Below are 19,566 nucleotides of genomic sequence, written 5' to 3'. Positions count from 1 at the left end.
TTGCACTTGACAACAACAAAAAAATCTCAAAACGTTATTTCTCATATTTTACATTTTCCTGGGTTTTACACCATTTTTGAAGTCCCTTGAAAAGTGGAGTTTCACTGTATTTAAGAGTGCCCTGGAAAAAATCCTAAGGGAATGGACCAGTTCTCTACTACTGAACAGTGGATTCAGGATGGGAATCAAAGCAGACAACCTAAGGATGCCACACCCGACTTTTGCTGATGACCTGACCATAGTGGGAAATGACATGGAGGTAGGTTCTATGTAACACCAAACACTCAATTTCACAGTAAAGAAAACAGGTCTATTGTTCAAAATCAGAAATACTAAATTCATTAAAAATAGAAAGACCGCCCTTGAATGACTAGAGCCAGTGCAACCAAGCATATCAAGAGAGCCAAAACCATAAAATACATTGGATAATGGATCTCAGATGATCTCAGTGGAACAGTAGCTTTTGAACAAAGGAAAATTGAAGTATACAGGCCATATTATGCTTGCAGAAAAATGTCAACCTCAAAACATCTATCAATGAATATCAAACTAAGGCATTACATAACACACTAGTCAGGTTCTCAATCCTCTATGCAGAAGAATGCCTACCCCCAATCAGGAAGACCCCAATAAGAGTCCTCCAATTATAAGAGGGGAAATATCTGCAAAAGGTAGTGGGACCAAGGATCGTACTACCAGATGGAAGACTGTGGCACCAACCTAATCATGAACTCTACGGACACCAAGAAAACATCACCAATGCCATCAAAAGAAGATGACTAGCTTTCTATTGCCACCTGTAAAGAATGAACCCCTGTAGACTGTCCAATAAAATCTTCAAAGCCAACAAAGATAAAGCCACTGGATCCCTGTGTATCAAGCAATTGGAGATAAACCTTGCAGAACTTCATATTAGGCAAGAAACAATAACTAATAGGGCCGACTGCCACTTAGCTATCAAAACCAAACCCTTCCTAACATTCCCTACAGCAGTTAATCACAATGAGGCCAGGAAATGGCATCCAGCCACCCTCATGCATGTTTTCCACGATTTCTCTAAATCGCTTAAGGCAAATGGCAGAATGGTTCCTTTGAAAGGGCATGGCAAACTCCCTTCCCCATCCTTCCCTAATCCAATGGAACCATTGACCTCGCTGTTTGGTTCCCGCCCCCAAACCAACAAACCACGAAATGGTCCAAGAAACACAAGACAGAGTTCACCAGGAAATTGGTAGGTGAAATAAAACAACCCTTTTGTTTTACATTCCTGTTTTGAAAGTTCCGTAATTCCAATGGTATCTAATAAGTGATTTCGCACAATACACTAAATCTCATAAAATTTATTATTCCATTTGTTCACTAGTAGGTCATGCTTGTCCAATATTTACAAATGAAGCCATAATTAAGAAAATTTAGGTTGGCATTGTTATCTTTCAGTATTTTATATAATATTATGTATATCCTATGTAAAAGTTTTTTTATTGTATATGCCAGTTTCAGTATAAAATAAGCAAGGTTTTGTGGATAGTTACTCATAAAAACGTTTAACTTTTAATTGTTAATTTAATAAATTTACACTGTAGTTTTGTTGACTTGACTGTTAACAGATGTATAAATATGAGGAACACAAGACTCAAGAATTGACAATTGGAGAGTTTTGAGATGCAACCACTGTGTCACACATCTGTGAAATAATGTAATTGTTGTAATACAGTATTGTGACTATGTAGCCTGTTATGTGGAGTGGGCTCCCACTAAGAAGAAATGGTGCAGCTTGTCATAAATAACCCACTATAAAATGACTTGGTACCTGGATTATTTCATGGAATTCACATAACTTGGCCAGTTAGGAGATGAAATGGACCGAGGCAATGACTACTTCAGCAGCAGCAGCAGCAGCAGCAGCAGGAAGCAGATTACTCTGATATACACCGAACTAAGATACGTATAAGAAATCAACTGAACTATATAAGTGTCACTGCAGAACTAATTACTAAAGCGTAATGTTTTGGAAACTGTTCTAGCAGTAAACACTTGCAATTGTCTCAAAGTAATTCTTTGAGTGGTGGAGGCCAATGTGATCAGTAAGAAACACCCACATGTTCACACATTTCTTGATGTCTATGGAAAACAAGAATAACAACCTATTTTTGAGGTTTTCTGTTTAAATCAAATAATCTCTTTTCGAAGTTAAAAATTTTCACCCCAGAAAAATTTCGCTGTCTTCCCCATGTAACAATAGTAGTTTCGTTACATGGGCCAACAGAAAACCTCACGGTACTAACAAGAAAACAGCTACTGAATGTCATCAAGAACACCAGAAGTGAAGATGACAACAGCACAGAAAAATCACAAGCACCTTGGTCCACAAGTTACTTTCTAAAAAAATTATGGAAAAGATTTTAAAAAATAAAAATTAAAAAAATTAAAAAATATTTAAATTTTTCAGTTCACCTTCCTTATGAAGAAGTTTAAATACAACACATTTTTAATCTGCCTGAAAAAATTCCGTGTGTTAGTGATTCATTACATGTATCAGTAAGTTTGGAACAGTTCTCCAGTATTTGTTGATCTTCTTCATTTTCCTGTGCCTTTGTACTGCATGGGCGCAGAGTTGGCAAGATTATTAACAGATTTGGTATAGTTAATTTAACAGGTAGTTGGATGCCCTTCCTGTTGCCACCCCATTACCCCTGGGATGGAATATGTGCACACCAACTGACTGCCTGTAGTGTTATTCATGTGAAAGTAAGTGAAATGTATCCAAATATTTGTGGACGTGTACCCGAGGCAGAACTTGGGTACCAGCCCGCTATTCACCTAGTGTGATGTGGAAAACTATCTAAAAACCACATCGAGGCTGGATGGCACACCATCCCCACGTTAATCTGTTGGGTGGCTTCAATCTGGGGCTGGCGCACCTCCCCGCCCTGGAAACAACAAGTTCTTCAATACTTGTTCATAATTCCATTAATACAATGTGAGAATTTGTTTCTGAGAACTTCTATAATCCTATTTATTTCAGAAAAGGGTATTGGTGCTATTTTAAATTGTTCAAATTTTTGTGGAAAGACAGCTTTCAATATTTCGTCTTCAATTTGACTTCTTTACACCACTTTTGCTGCTCAAGTCATAGGGCTGGTTGCCAAAAAATGTGAGCCACAAAACAAGTGTCTCCATTCTGGATGGATCATATCTCCTGTTCAATGTTCTCCCCCTCAGTCTCATGCCCTCAACCTTTCCTTCTATTATTATTTTCTTTGGATTTTCTCCATCACTTCTCGTAATATTGCCATAGAACTGGAGAATTTTTTGGGTGACATGGGAAGAAAGGCTGCTGGAATAGAGAGTTGCTCAATAATGGACACATCAGTTGTTCTTTCCACCCATTTTATGTGCAGCATCCTGTGCCCACACCAAAGTCAAAATGCATCAATATGCTGCTTGCCTCTGACCCCAAGGGCCCATATTTGATACTCATAAAATAAGACAGAAAACATGAATGTTTCAACAACCTTTGTGCCATTCATTACCACTCTGTTCTACATTGTTTGTTGTTGTGGTCTTCAGTCCTGAGACTGGTTTGATGCAGCTCTCCACGCTACTCTATCCTGTGCAAGCTTCTTCATCTCCCAGTACCTACTGCAACCTACATCCTTCTGAATCTGCTTAGTTTATTCATCTCTTGGTCTCCCTCTATGATTTTTACCCTCCACGCTGCCCTCCAGTAGTAAATTGGTGATCCCTTGATGCCTCAGAATATGTCCTACCAACCGATCCCTTCTTCTAGTCAAGTTGTGCCACAAAGTCTTCTTCTCCCCGATTCTATTCAATACCTCCTCATTAGTAACATGATCTATACACCTAATCTTCAACATTCTTCTGTAGCACCACATTTCGAAAGCTTCTATTCTCTTCTTGTCCAAACTATTTATTGTCCATGTTTCACTTCCATACATGGCTACACTCCATACAAATACATTCAGAAACGACTTCCTGACACTTAAATCAATACTCGATGTTAACAAATTTCTCTTCCTCAGAAATGCTTTAATGGCCATTGCCAGTCTACATTTTATATCCGCTCTACTTCGACCATCATCAGTTATTTTGCTCCCCAAATAGCAAAACTCCTTTATTACTTTAAGTGTCTCATTTCCTAATCTAATTCCCTCAGCATCACCCGACTTAATGCGACTACATTCCATTATCCTTGTTTTTCTTTTGTTGATGTTCATCTTATACCCTCGTTTCAAGACTGTCCATTCCGTTCAACTGCTCTTCCAAGTCCTTTGCTTTCTCTGACAGAATTACAATGTCATCGACAAACTTCAAAATTTTTATTTCTTCTCCATAGATTTTAATACCTACACCAAACTTTTATTTTGTTTCCTTTACTACTTGCTCAATTTACAGATTGAATAGCATCGGGGAGAGGCTACAACCCTGTCTCACTCCGTTTCTGACCACTGCTTCCCTTTCATGCCCCTCGACTCTTGTAACTACCATCTGCTTTCTGTACAAATTGTAAATAGCCTTTCGGTCCCTGTATTTTACCCCTGTCATCTTCAGTCAACATTGCCAAAAGCCAATTTTAAGTCTACCAATCCTAGAAATGTAGGTTTGCCTTTCCTCAATCTATTTTCTAAGATAAGTCGTAGGGTCAGTATTGCCTCCCATGTTCCAACATTTCTACGGAATCCAAATTGATCTTCCCCAAGGTCGGCTTCTACCAGTTTTTTCATTCATCTGTAAATAATTCGTGTTAGTATTTTGCAGTGATGGCTTATTAAACTGATAGTTCGGTAATTTTCACATCTGTCCACACTTGCTTTCTTTGGGATTGGAATTATTATATTCTTCTTGAAGTCTGAGGGTATTTCGCCTGTCTCATATATCTTGCTCACCAGATGGTAGAGTTTTGTCAGGGCTGGCTTTCCCAAGGCTATCGGCAGTTCTAATGGAAGTTGTCTACTCCTGGGGCCTTGTTTCGACTTAGATCTTTCAGTGCTCTGTCAAACTCTTTACGCAGTGCCATATCTCCCATTTCATCCCATCTACATCCTCTTCCATTTCCGTAATATTGTCCTCAAGAACATCGCCCTTGTATAGACACTCTATATCCTCCTTCCACCTTTCTGCTTTCCCTTCTTTGGTTAGAACTGGGTTTCCATCTGAGCTCTTGATATTCATACAAGTGGTTCTCTTTTCTCCAGGGGTCTCTTTAATTTTCCTGTAGGCAGTATCTATCTTACCCCGAGCGAGATAAGCCTCTACATCCTTACATTTGTCCTCTAGCCATCCCTGCTTAGCCATTTTGCACATCCTGGTGATCTCATTTTTGAGGCGTTTGCATTCCTTTTTGCCTGCTTCATTTACTGCATTTTTATATTTTCTACTTTCATCAATTAAATTCAATATTTCTTCTGTTACCCAATGACTTCTACTAGCCCTTGTCTTTTTACCTACTTGATCCTACGCTGCCTTCACTATTTCATTCCTCAAAGCTACCCATTCTTCTTCTACTGTATTTCTTTCCCCATTCCTGTCAATTGTTCCCTTATGCTCTCCCTGAAACTCTGTACAACCCCTGGTTTAGTCATTTTATCCAGGTCCCATCTTCTTAAATTCCCACCTTTTTGGAGTTTCTTCAGTTTTAATCTACAGTTCATAACCAAAAGATTGTGGTCAGGGTCCACATCTGCCCCTGGAAATGTCTTACAATTTAAAATCTGGTTCCTAAATCTCTGTCTTACCATCATATAATCTGAAACCTTCTAGTATCTCCAGGATTCTTCCATGTATACAACCTTCTGTCATGATTCTTGAACCAAGTGTTAGCTATGACTAAGTAATGCTCTGTGCACTGTTTTAGATTAAGACAGTGAATTTTAAAGTACTCACAACTTGTGAATCATCTGTGATAGTAAAATCACCCATTTTATTCTGTACTGAGTAGTGGTTAGCTTATCCTGTTTTCATTTCACAATATTCAAAAGCTCTTTTAATCCTATGCCCTATTAAGTTCTGTCATACTTCTGGACACCATAAAATACTTTTTCTCAATACAGTCCAATAATGCAAGTAATACAGGATCTTTACTGTTTCCAGAAATCTGTATTTTAATCATTTAAGTTACTCATTTCTGACTTCTTAAGCAAACTGTGAAATGCTATCTGTACAAACTTCCAAGCAGTCTTGGATGCAGATTGACATCACTATGAGCAACGTTTGTAACCTGAAATGTAAACATGGTACACAACTGACAAATGTTATTCTTTAATGTGGAAATGAAAATATTTTTCTTTCCCTGGCTTATCATTTCTCTTCCATATTTCCGCAAATTTTCACTATTCCATGATCACTTGTTTTTCATGGGTGCCCCATAAAGTAGTGAAAGTTCAACTGCAACCACTCCGTACATCAATTTACCCGTTCATATATCTTTCCATTTACCTCATCCCATTTCAACTCTTTTAAATTATTGTTGAAATGTTGTACCCTGCAATCATTATTAAGACTCAATGTTTTGTATAGACATGTTTCAGAACTGTATTTTCATTATGTATCCATGCAATATATCAAATCAGAATTTCAAAGCAGTGCGTTCAATTAACAATATAAATACTGCAAACTTTAGGGAAAGACTAAAGGAGTTGGACTGGGATGAAGTGTATATGGAACCCGATGCAAACTTGAAATATAACTTATTTCACGATACATTTTTAAGGGTATTTGAAAATTGTTTTCCCAAGAAAACAGTGAAACATAATTCCAAGAAAACATATAAAAAACCTTGGCTAACTATAGGAATAAGAATATCTTCCAACCATAAAAGAGAACTGTATCTAACAGAAAGAGGGAGTACTGACCCCGAAATTGTTCAATATTATAAAAACTATTGCGCGGGTACTAAGAAAAGTTATTAAAAAGTCCAGAAGCATGTGTATCATGTCTGAGATCAGTAACTCTGATAATAAAATTAAAGCAATTTGGAATATTATTGAAAGGGAAACAGGGCAACCAAGAGCACAGGAAGACTTTAGTGCCATAAAGTGAATGACAAGTGTACTAACAAACAATCTGAAATTGGAAATATTTTCAATAATCATTTTTTAAATGTTGTGGAGAAAGTAGGATCTAGATCTTCACTAGAAGAGGCAAGGCTTCTAATAGAAGAGGCCATACCTGTGCAGTTTGAAACAACTGTATTTCTATGAACCTCTCCCTCTGAAATCAGTAAAATAATAAACTCACTGAAAAGTAAAAGCTCTTATGGAATTGATGGCATTTCCAGCAAGATACTTAAAGCTTGTTCCCCACAGATAAGTAGGATTCTCAGCCACGTATGTAATACCTCTTTGGAGCAGGGTGTTTTCCCTGATAGACTGAAATATGCCATTGTAAAACCATTGCACAAAAAGGGGGATACATCGGATGTCAACAACTATCGCCCAATCTCTCTTCTGACAGCTCTATCAAAAATTTTTGAGAAAGTAATTATTCAAGAGTACCCTCCCATATATGTAAAAATAAAGTACTAACAAAATGTCAGTTTGGTTTTCAGAAAGGCTTTTCAACAGAAAATGCTATATAACCTTTCACTGATCAAATATTAAATGCTTTGAATAACCGGACATCACCCATTGATATTTTTGTGATCTCTCAAAGGCCTTTGACTGTGTAAATCATGGAATTCTTTTAGATAAGCTAAATCATTATGGTTTGAGGGGGGGCAGTGCACAAATGGTATAATTCATACTTCACTGGAAGAATGCAGAAAGTTGAAATAAGTGGTTCATGTAATGTTAATACAACAGCTGATTCCTCAAACTGGGAGGGGGGGGGGGGGGGGGTGAGATCAAGCACGGGGTCCCACAGGGTTCGGTCTTAGGTCCTTTACTGTTGTTGATATACATTAATGACTTACCATTCCATATTGATGAAGATGCAAAGTTAGTTCTTTTTGCTGATGATACAAGTATAGTAATAACATCCAAAAACCAAGAACTAAGTGATGTAATTGTAAATGATGTTTTTCACAAAATTATTAAGTGGTTCTCAGCAAACGAACTCTCTTTAAATTTTGATAAAACACAGTATATACAGTTCCGTACAGTAAATGGCACAACTCCAGTAATAAATATAGACTTTGAACAGAAGTCTGTAGCTAAGGTAGAATTTTCAAAATTTTTAGGTGTGTCCATTGATGTGAGGTTAAACTGGAAGCAACACATTGATGGTCTGCTGAAACGTCTGAGTTCGGCTACGTATGCTATTAGGGTTATTGCAAATTTTGGTGATAATAATCTCAGTAAATTAGCTTACTATGCCTACTTTCATTCACTGCTTTCGTATGGTATCATATTCTGGGGTAATTTATCGTTGAGTAGAAAAGTATTCATTGCTCAAAAACGTGTAATCAGAATAATTGCTGGAGCCCACCCACGGTCATCCTGCAGACATATATTTAAGGATCTAGGGATCCTCACAGTATATACATTCACTTATGGAATTTGTTGTTAATAATCCAGCCCAGTTAAAAAGTAATAGCAGTGTTCATAGCTATAACACCAGGAGAAAGGATGATCTTCACTATGCAGGGTTAAATCTGACTTTGGCGCAGAAGGGGGTAAATTATGCTGCCACAAAAGTCTTTGGTCACCTACCAAACAGCATCAAAAGCCTGACAGATAGTCAACCAACATTTAAAAATAAATTAAAAGAATTTCTAGATGACAACTCCATCTACTCATTGGCTGAATTTTTAGATATAAATTAAGGGAGGGAAAAAAACTAACGTAAGCATTAGTGTCATGCAATATTTTGTGTAATGTAATATCTTGTACAGACATCTTTCATTAACCTGACACGTTCCACATCATTACGAAGTGTCGTATTCATGATCTATGGAACAAGTATTAATCTAATCTAATCTAATCTGTCCATCATGATTAAACAGTGCACTAACAATGTGTCAAACAATTTTTTTTCCAGCATGAACACTGTCAATGAATATATTATCAATGAAGGTGCAGTTGTATTGTTGTGCACAAGCTGGTAAACACAATACTGGAATAATATTCACGGATTCCATTGCAATCTCAAGAAATCTACACTAACACATTCCAAACTATTTGTTCTTCTTGTGGCTTCAAATAGTTAATTAATGAATATACATTTCTCATAAACAAGTGAACATTTTCCAGTGAGAATTTGTAGAGTGCTACATTTACAAGACAAGTATTCAACAGAAGAAACCTATGAGGTCATGATTTATAGGTTCTGATCTATATAAAAACTGTTTCAATATTTTTGGCCTTTTTTATTTGATGTTAACTCCTGTGGTTTTTTCCCCATATTGGCTCTAGATGAAAGTAAAGATACTCCATAACTACTTTTGTTTAACTGCTCAATCCCTATGGCTATATGCTGTTCAGAAAGACATAGAAGATCTATTGCTCCTGAATGCTTTGGATCTTCTAAATGTAAAAGAAACTTGTCTATCCAGTTCCTTAGTCCCCTAAAGTTCTTTTGGAACTAACTAATCAAAGTAAGTATTCACTCTTCATTAAAAAACAATAAAAAATATTATGTCAATATTTTTACATTTATGAGATGAAGTTAAGTAACCTTAACTTAATTGCATTTAATAAAATATCACTTCCACATAGATTTCAAATTTTACCTGGAAATACTCAATTTCCGAGAAACCGTGAGGTGTTCCATACATAAAGACTGGTAGAAATTTTTCTGTAGCAGCTGCAGGCTCCAGTTCTGTTTTATAAACACGAAGGTCCAATTTTGGAAGCCTCAAAATGTTATCTTTTTGGAATAAGTATTTTAAGAAACATTCTTTTACCTATAAAAAAGACAATTTACACTGTTAACATTACTAATCACATTTTTGGTATATTTATATAATTATAAATAATTTGTAAACTCTCCACCCAATCCACCTGACAATGCCTCACCCTGGTTGAGCTGCAGTGCTGGACCACAGTTACCTGCTGGGACAATGTAGCAATACAGGTGTATGGGTGTGTACATGTATGTGTATTCTATAGCTCCAAAGAACAGTCTGTCCAAAAGCTAGCAATGTTCTCAACATTGTTAACATGTTTATCAACAACTCCATGCCTGAACTATTTGGTAACAGTCAGCTTGTGGTACCTTGTTTGTAACTGCAGCACAATGAGTATTTCACCTTCACTAATGCCAAATTAATGAGTTCTAGTAAACCCACCACATATACAAATGGAATTCAACTCTTATTTAATCTGAAACCTACCTGCTGCCATTGCGGGCACGTGAGGTGGTACAGAAAGTAGATAATTAGAGCAGAAACAAATGGGAAATAATTCTCATGATGATAAAGGCTGCAAATGTGAATGCTTAATGCAAATGCCAAAGGGCAAACTGTTACGGCCTGATGCCTGGGAATGAGTATCTCAGAAATGATAAAGTCAGTACACTTTTTTCTGTGTTACTGTCAACAGGATCTATGGACAGTGGTTGAAGAACAGTGAAAACATGAGTAGGCATGCTCGCTTGCTCTGTATAGCTGGGTACATGGCAATCTGATGGCAGACCACAATGCTGGTGTAGTCACTAGTGTTTCAGAGCACACAATTCAGTGCACACTGTTGAACATTGGGCTCCACAGTAGATGATCCCTAAAAAATTCCATATTGACTCAATAACAGTGTCAGTAACAATTTAGTGGACATAGGATCATTGAGACTGGACTGTGAATCAATGGAAATGTTTTCACCTAGTCACAGGTCTCATTACACCAGGTCGATGGTAGTGTCAGAACATGACATCATCCTGGTGAATTACAATTGGAAACATGCACTGCACTACAGACACGAGAAGGGGAAAGGGGGGGGGGGGGAGGCAGTGTCATGTTATGGGGCCTATTCTCCTGGGGTTCCATAGGATCTATGGTAGTAATCAGAGGTATTAGGATAGCTGTTGGCAAAGTGAACATTATTGTAGGCCACCTGCATCCCTCCATCCTTGATGTCTTCTCCGATGGTGATGGCATCTTCCACTGAGGTAACTGTCCCTGTCAGAATGGTGCTAACGGAGGAGCATGATAGTGACCACCAAATTCACCTGAACTGATTCCAATGGAACAGATCTGACATGCTATTGGGCACCAGCTATACACACAGAAACCACCAGCCCAAAATTTATGGGAATTTGTCACACATGTGTGCAAGCCTCTAGTGACATACCTTTAGAAACCTACCAAGAACTTTTTGAATTCATGCCACACAGAATCACTGCTGTATTGCAATCCGAGGATGGACCATAACTTTATTAAGCAAGTGGTCATAACGTTTTGGTTCATCAGCGTATATAGTGAGGCATATAGTAGAGCCCATTTTTGTTCATCCCCAGTTTTGTTCTTCTATCTGCTTAATTACAATTCTGTCTGAACTCTGGCCTGTGGTCTCGTAGACTGCCTGGACTCAGGTTACTTTGTGATTGTTGGCTGGTCACAATGAGAGTTTCATGCTGACAGCCTTTGTGCTCAAACTTGATAATGAAAGGATCGGGATTAGATCAGATCATTATTGTGTTGTTGACATACCTGTGTGGTGTTACTGTCACGATTAATATATACGACATTTTGGGGGCACATTTACTTGGCATTAATGTAAGACCTGAAACAGTTGACACAGGTAGGGATTCATGTGAGGTTTTTCTGAACTGTTATTGTGAAAATGACTTAGAGCAGTGTATTCTAAAATCAAACAGTGAGGGTAGCAACTTAGATGTCTTAGTAGATAATACACCTGAATTTTAAAAATCAGTTAACATACAGCAGGTGATCAGTGAGCATACGTCTGTTGTAGCATCAAAGGCTACAGGTACTAATAGAAATATTAATAAAAGTAGGATAATAACTTTGATTGGCAAGTGTGATGGATAGGTAAAAAATCAAACATTCAACTCTGGGGATAAGGATCTACACACATCAAAAAGAGTTTTGCATCACCTTGGTTCTGAGAGTTCCAATTGGAATAGAGATCAACATGAACATCATTTCTGCCCTTTTTATTGCTAATTAAAACCACACACTGCATGTTGTACCACCATACATTGAGACCTTCAAAGGTTTTGGTCCAGATTGCTGTACACACTGGTACCTCTAATACCCAGTAGCACGTCCTCTTGCATTGATGCTTGCCTGTATCCATCATGGCATACTATCCATAAGATCATCAAGGCACTGTTGGTCCAGATTGTCCCACTCCTCAACAGTGATTTGGCATAGATTTGTTAGAGTGGTTGGTGGGTCACGCTGTCCATAACGAGCCCTATTCAATCTATCCCAAGCATGTTTGATAAGGTTCATGTCTGGAGAACATGACGGCCTCTCTAGTCGAGTGATGTCGTTATCCTGAAGGAACTCATTCACAAGATGTGCACGATGGGGGTGCAAATTATCATCCATGAAGATGAATGCCTTGCCAATATGCTGCTGATAAGGTTGCACTATCAGTTGGAGGAAAGCATTCACATATCGTACAGCCGTTGTGGCGCCTTCAATGACCACCAGTGGTATACATTGGCCCCACATAATGCCACCTCAAAACAGGAGGGAACCTGCACCTCGCTGCACTTGCTGGACAGCGTGTCTAGGGCATTCAGCCTGACCAGGTTGCCTCCAAACATGTCTCCGACGATTCTCTGGTTGAAGGCATATGTGACACTCATCGGTGAAGAGAATGTGATGCTGATCCTGTGCAGTCCATTCGACATGTTGGTCGGCCCATCTGTACTGCACCGCATGGTGTCGTGGTTGCAAAGATGGATCTTGCCATGGACGTCAGGCGTGAAGTTGCGCATCACGCAGCCTACTGCGCACAGTTTGAGTCATAACACGATGTCTTGTGGCTGCACAAAAAACATTATTCAAAATGGTGGAGTTGCTGTCAGGGTTCCTCCAAGTCATAATCCATAGGTAGTAGCCCTTGGGCAGCCTTAGTGAGGCATGTCATCTACAGTTCCTGTCTCTCTGTATCTCCTCTATGTCTGAACAACATTGCTTTGGTTCACTCCGAGATGCCTGGACATGTCCCTTGTTGAGAGCCATTCCTGGCACAAACTAACAATGCAGATGCATGGTATTGACCGACTAGGCATGGTTGAACTACAGACAACATGAGCCATGTACCTCCTTCCTGGTGGAATGACTGGAACTGATTGGCTGTTGTACCCCCTCCGTATAATAGGCGCTGCTCATGCATGGTTGTTTACATCTTTGGGTGGGTTTAGTGACATCTCTGAACAGTCTAAGGGACTGTGTCTGTGATACAATATCCACAGTCAACATCTGTCTTCAGGAGTTCTGGGAACCAGGCCGATAGAAAACTTTTTTTGATATGTGTAGAATGTCAATGAGCAAACTTGAGAGTCATTAGAAAGTTGCCTCAAGAAAAGAGAGCTTTATAAGAGATTTAAGCACAGTTTAGAGTCTAGCTGACACATTAAAGCTAAATGAAGCAGAAATGAATGTAAGGGGAGCAATGTGAGGATGGTTCAACAAATTTGAAAGTAAACTTTTGCTGATCAACCTAACAGAAATTACTAAGAAGTTTTGGTCTTACATCAAATCAGAATCATCTATTCAGTTACTTCATGATACTGGCAGAGAAATGGAGATGATCAGAAGGCCAAAATACTGAATTCAGTCATCTGAAATGGTTTCACTGCAGAAATTCATACCAGAGTACCTCCTTTCAGTCATCACATCAATGGCAAAATAGCAAATATTGACATTTGTGGTCACAGAATAGCAAGGGAATCACAAAATTACTCAACAGAGGAGAGGCAACTGGACTTTATAATATGCCTGCAAGATCGAATATAGATTACATGAAGGAACTTGCTTCCCTCCTAGTAGCAGTTTATGGTTGGTCATTGGAGTAAGGATAGGTACTGAGTAATTTGAAAAAGTTGCACATAATAAACTAACAACATGGCACTGGTAGGGAAGAGAAGTGACACTTTGCTCTCATTAAAAAGGCAAAAAATTAACAGTTCTTCATGTAAGGAATGCGAAAAGTGGGTGATGAGGGGTGTTTTGTGCATATAGCGCACCTTCTGGATATACAAAAAATGCACAAAATTAAATCTGAAACTCATCAGTGATGATTTCCATGGACATGTCATGGCTCTTTATGTGACGAAACAGCTGATCTTTGAAGTGCAATGGGAGGGGGAATTATAAAACTACAACAAAGCGCAACTGAAACACTAAAAATAGAAATACTGACTGTAAAGAAAGAAAATAATAGATTAATACGTGAAAAGAAGTCCTGTGTTTGTGAAATAAATCAAACAGAAAAAGCAAGACCACGAAAATAATGTGCACCTATGAACCCTAAAAACAATAACACATTCAGCATTTCCTACGTCACGATAAACTCAGAAAGCCAGCAACATATAGATAAATATAAATGGAATATGCTTACATACAATAAAATAGAAGACAGGACCACACCTATGCAAGTGGATGAAAATGAATTTCTAATAATTGGCAATTCGCTGCTGAAAAATGTTGCAGCCTGCAACTGCAAAATCAACATCAGACTGGGAAACATACTGATGAATACAAAACTGGATTCTGAAACCAAGACTAATTACAGTGATGACTTTATACACACTGGAACCAGCAAAAGAAGAGTTACATAAAAGTACTACATCAGAATATTCAATACATTTGTAATGAAGCAGAAGTAGTCACAAGTGAAATACAACCAGACACCGTATGTATCAGTGAAAATGGGCTAAATGAAAGTCAGGTACTTGACAATAAAGGACTATATCTTATTCAGTTATTTCTGTACATCTAAACATATAGGTGGTGGAGTTTCCATATATACTAAAACAGGATGCCCCTAAAAGACTGCAAACAATAAATGCACGAGATTACCCATATCATAAAAAAAGGCTTTTTGAAATTGCTGGTGCAGTGACAGATGAATTTAGATTGTTTTGTGTGTACAGATCCCCAAGTGGCAAGGTCATCATCTTTCTGGAAAAAAATAAAATTTATTAAGAATGAATATTATGAAAAACATTGTAGCACCTGGTGGCTTCAATATCAACATGGGAAACCAAGGCAAGATTCTGAAGAATCATTAATACAATACAATATGGAGGCAACAATATCTGCACTGACAGAATGACTTCCGAAAGTCAGACAGTTACTCACAACATCATTACTAATATTAGTAGGTGTAACTTTGAGTCACATGTAGTCAAAAAGGAAATATCTTATCATCACGAACAGCTAATCTGCTTCCACATAAGTAAGGACATATCAGAACCAAAACAAAGAAATCGGAAACATGAGTGAACAAAATATAAATGTCTTTTGAACAATATTAAGCTGGGAAACCTGGAGCGAAACCCTACAGGTGCAGTATGTAAATGGAAAGTATGATTCATTTATTACAACAATTAAACACCATTTTAATGTAGCATTTCCCTAAAGTAAAGAGACAAGAAAAGCTGTAGGATCAGACAAAGTGGATTGTCAGTGGAATAACAAAGCTGCAGGATCTGAGACAGGCGGGTGAAACTGAAAATTAGAAAATGCTATGAAAGAAGTATAGGAAAATAATGAGAAAGGCAAAAGAAACAGCAATTAATTCCAACATAATGAACTCAAAAAACAATGTAAAGGCAGCTTGGAATGCAATTAATGTTGAATGAAAGAAAAAAGCTGTATTGAACAAAGAAACACATATCAGATCAATGAAAATAGGCAACACAGTGGTTACAGATGGTAGAGAAATAGCTAACATACTCAATGGTAACTATATAAATCTGGTACAGAACTTAAAACTGGAAAGAAGGTTACTAAGTTATGAAAAAACTCAAGCAGAACCGCGTTCTTGAAACCAGTCACAGAAGATGAAGTGAGGAAAACTAAAGCCCAAGAAATTGCATGGTGGTGATGAAATATCAAATCATATAATAAAGCAAGTGAGCAAATAAATACAAATGTTTTATTCCACCATTGAGCATATTTACATGAAATTGCTGTTGCCAGTTTTAACACAATAATAATAATAATAATAATAATAATAATAATCACATAAAATTCAACATGGCAAATGTTATTAACTACTAATAACCCCAGATGGATACAATACATATTTGTGCAAATTTGAATAACAACAAGACGTTTCTTAACAGATCAATTACAAGATAAATGAACTACATAGTGTTCAGTGAATGACAAATAAATAATCACACAGATACTTAACAATAAGTATATGAAAGAGTAATAAAATAGTTGCACAGTGTGGCATACATATAGTTTGCAGTTAATATGTAGTTCATTCTCATAAGGAAAGTGGGTCATTTGTCACATACTCAAGGAACTCTTGAGCAGAGTAAATTACTATACTTTTGATCCACCTCGAAATACTAGTTTCAAGTTTATTTACTGGCAATGTGTAGCCATTTTCTGGTAATTTGTTGAAGTAGACAGGATCAAGATATTTGTAGCTGTTGTGTGTCTTTGCAAGCCTAGCATATGGCATATTAATTGTATGTCCACCTCTTATGTTATGGTCATGAACTGTTCTCCTTAAGTCAAATTTACTCAGATTCTCTTTAACGAAGACAAGGTAGTTGTAAATATACAGGCCAGGCACTGTCATTATATTCAGTTTCTCAAATTAATCTCAACATGATTCATAGGACCTAAATTCTGCTATGAACCTTATGGCTTTCTCTTGCCATTTAAACACTAATTTTGAGCCTACAGAATTGCCCCATAATAGTATTCCATAACTCAGGTGCGAATGTAAAAATGCAAAATAAGCATATAACGGAAGTTCTTCACTGACACTGCTCATTAGCTTGTACAGCAGATATATGGCATGTGTCAATTTGCCACATATCTTCCCTGTGTGGGTATCAAAACTGAGCTTTTGGCCTATATGAAATCCTAATAATTTTACTGTTTTGTTATCATGACTGGGAGCATTCAGACTGAATACAATAGCTTCAGTTCCACTATTATTATTCTGCAGTACACTTGCCTCAAACAGGTGCACCTCTCCATTGCCACTGCCATGAGGTGTTGCACATTTTCAAGATTGGTATCACATGTGATGAGTGTTGTGTTATCAGCATATAGCACTGAATCATTATTTATATAAATGATTTACCTGCAGTTGTATCATGTGATTCAGTGCTTGAAAATCTTGAAAATGTGCAACACCTCATGGCAGTGGCAATGGAGAGGTGCACCTGTTTGAGACAAGTTTACTGCAGAACAATAATAGTGGAACTGAAGCTATTGTATTCAGTCTGAATGCTCCCAGTCATGATAACATTCTGACATTCGAGTATTTACCTTAACTAATTGTTTTCTGTTGTCCAAGTATGACTGCATTAGGTATAGAGCATTCTCTCTCACTTCGTAGTGATAGAGTTTTTTTATGAGAATATTGTGGGAGAATATATCAAATGATTTTCTAAGGTCCGACAGTGTTGCACAGATAATATCTTTATTTTCAAAACAATTGTATATTTTTGCTACCATACTCTCAACTGTTTTGACTGTAGAAAGGCGGGATCTGAAATCATACTGTGAGGAGGTGAGTATTCATTATGTTCAAAATATTGACTCATCTGTTTATGCATGCAGTGTTCTATTATTTTTGATGTTATGGGTATACATGGTATTGGTCGATAGTTATCTGGTGATGCTATATCTCCTTTCTTTACATTTACATTTATACACTACAAAAAACCCAACAGTGTGTGGCGGAGGGCACTTTACGTGCCACTGTCATTACCTCCCTTTTCTGTTCCAGTCGCGTATGGTTCGCGGGAAGAACGACTGCTGGAAAGCCTTCGTGCGCACTCGAGTCTCTCTAATTTTACATTCGTGATCTGCTAGGGAGGTATAAGTAGGGAGAAGCAATATATTTGATACCTCATCCAGAAACTCACCCTCTCGAAACCTCGACAGCAAGCTACACCGTGATGCAGAGCGCCTCTCTTGCAGAGTCTGCCCCTTGAGTTTCCTAAACATCTCCGTAGCGCTATCACGGTTACCAAATAGCCCTGTGACGCAACACGCTGCTCTTCTTTGCATCTTCTCTATCTCCTCCGTCAACCAGATCTGGTACGGATCCCACACTGATGAGCAATGCTCAAGTATAGGTCGAACGAGTGTTTTGTAAGCCACCTCCTTTGTTGATGGACTACATTTTCTAAGGACTCTCCCAATGGATCTCAACCTGGTACCCACCTTACCAACAATTAATTTTATATCATCATTCTACTTCAAATCGTTCTGCACGCATACTCCCAAATATTTTACAGAAGTAACTGCTACCAGTGTTTGTTCCACTATCATATAATCATACAATAAAGGATCCTTCTTTCTATGTATTCACAATACAATACATTTGTCTATGTTAAGGGTAGGCCTGTGGTCTACGGGTAGCGTCTTTGATTCATAATCAAAACGTCTTTGTTCCTGGGTTCGATCCCCGCCACTGCCTAAATTATAATAAATAATCAGCATTGGCAGCCGAAGACTTCCGGCATAAGAAGTCAGCCTCATTCTGCCAATGGCCTTTTCAAAGAGGGCGGAGGAGTGGATAGAGGTTCAGGGCACTCTCTTGTCCTAGGGTGGGAAATTGCCCCTAAAGGCGGAAGAATCAGCAATGATCAACGACATGAGGATGCAGAAGGCAATGGAAATCACAGCATTAAAGACACATAACGTGTATCCACAGGACATGTGGCCTGTAATTGAAAAGGTGTCATAATGATCTCTCCATTGGCAAAAGGTTCCGGAATAGTCCCCCATTCGGATCTCCGGGAGGGGACTGCCAAGGGGGAGGTTACCATGAGAAAAAGATTGAATAATCAACGAAAGGATAATGTTCTACGAGTCGGGGCATGGAATGTCAGTAGCTTGAACGTGGTAGGGAAGGTAGAAAATCTGAAAAGTGAAATGCAAAGGCTCAATCTAGATATAGTAGGGGTCAAGTGAAGTGAAGTGGAAGGAAGACAAGGATTTCTGGTCAGATGAGTATCGGGTAATATCAACAGCAGCAGAAAATGGTATAACAGGTGTAGGATTTGTTATGAATAGGAAGGTAGAGCAGAGGGTGTGTTACTGTGAACAGTTCAGTGACCGGGTTGTTATAATCAGAATCGACAGCAGACCAACACCGACAACGATAGTTCAGGTATACATGCCGACGTCACAAGCTGAAGATGAACAGATAGAGAAAGTGTATGAGGATATTGAAAGGGTAATGCAGTATGTAAAGAGGGACGAAATTCTAATAGTCATGGGCAACTGGAATGCAGTTGTAGGGGAAGGAGTAGAAGAAAACGTTACGGGAGAATATGGGTTTGGGACAAGGAATGAAAGAGGAGAAAGACTAATTGAGTTCTGTAACAAGTTTCAGCTAGTAATAGCGAATACCCTGTTCAAGAATCACAAGAGGAGGAGGTATACTTGGAAAAGACTGGGAGATACGGGAAGATTTCAATTAGATT

The 19,566-nt window shown here is 38.1% G+C and overlaps 1 protein-coding gene across 10 annotated transcripts in view; it reads right to left on the bottom strand.

Moving 5' to 3' along the window:
• Positions 1-19,566, bottom strand: part of LOC126297613 (biotin--protein ligase) — a 429,285-nt gene that overhangs the window by 103,196 nt on the left and 306,523 nt on the right. For 8 of the 10 annotated variants that reach the window (XM_049988622.1, XM_049988625.1, XM_049988619.1 and 5 more), the window contains one exon: positions 9,689-9,862. The exons of the other annotated variants lie outside the window; for them this stretch is intronic. In XM_049988622.1, coding sequence (XP_049844579.1) covers positions 9,689-9,862 — 174 coding nt within the window. The remainder of the gene's footprint in view (positions 1-9,688; positions 9,863-19,566) is intronic. 10 annotated transcript variants of the gene reach the window in all.

This window comes from Schistocerca gregaria, chromosome X, assembly GCF_023897955.1.
Source record: "Schistocerca gregaria isolate iqSchGreg1 chromosome X, iqSchGreg1.2, whole genome shotgun sequence".
NCBI classification, from domain to species: domain Eukaryota; kingdom Metazoa; phylum Arthropoda; class Insecta; order Orthoptera; family Acrididae; genus Schistocerca; species Schistocerca gregaria.
This window is presented reverse-complemented; position numbering and strand designations above follow the sequence as displayed.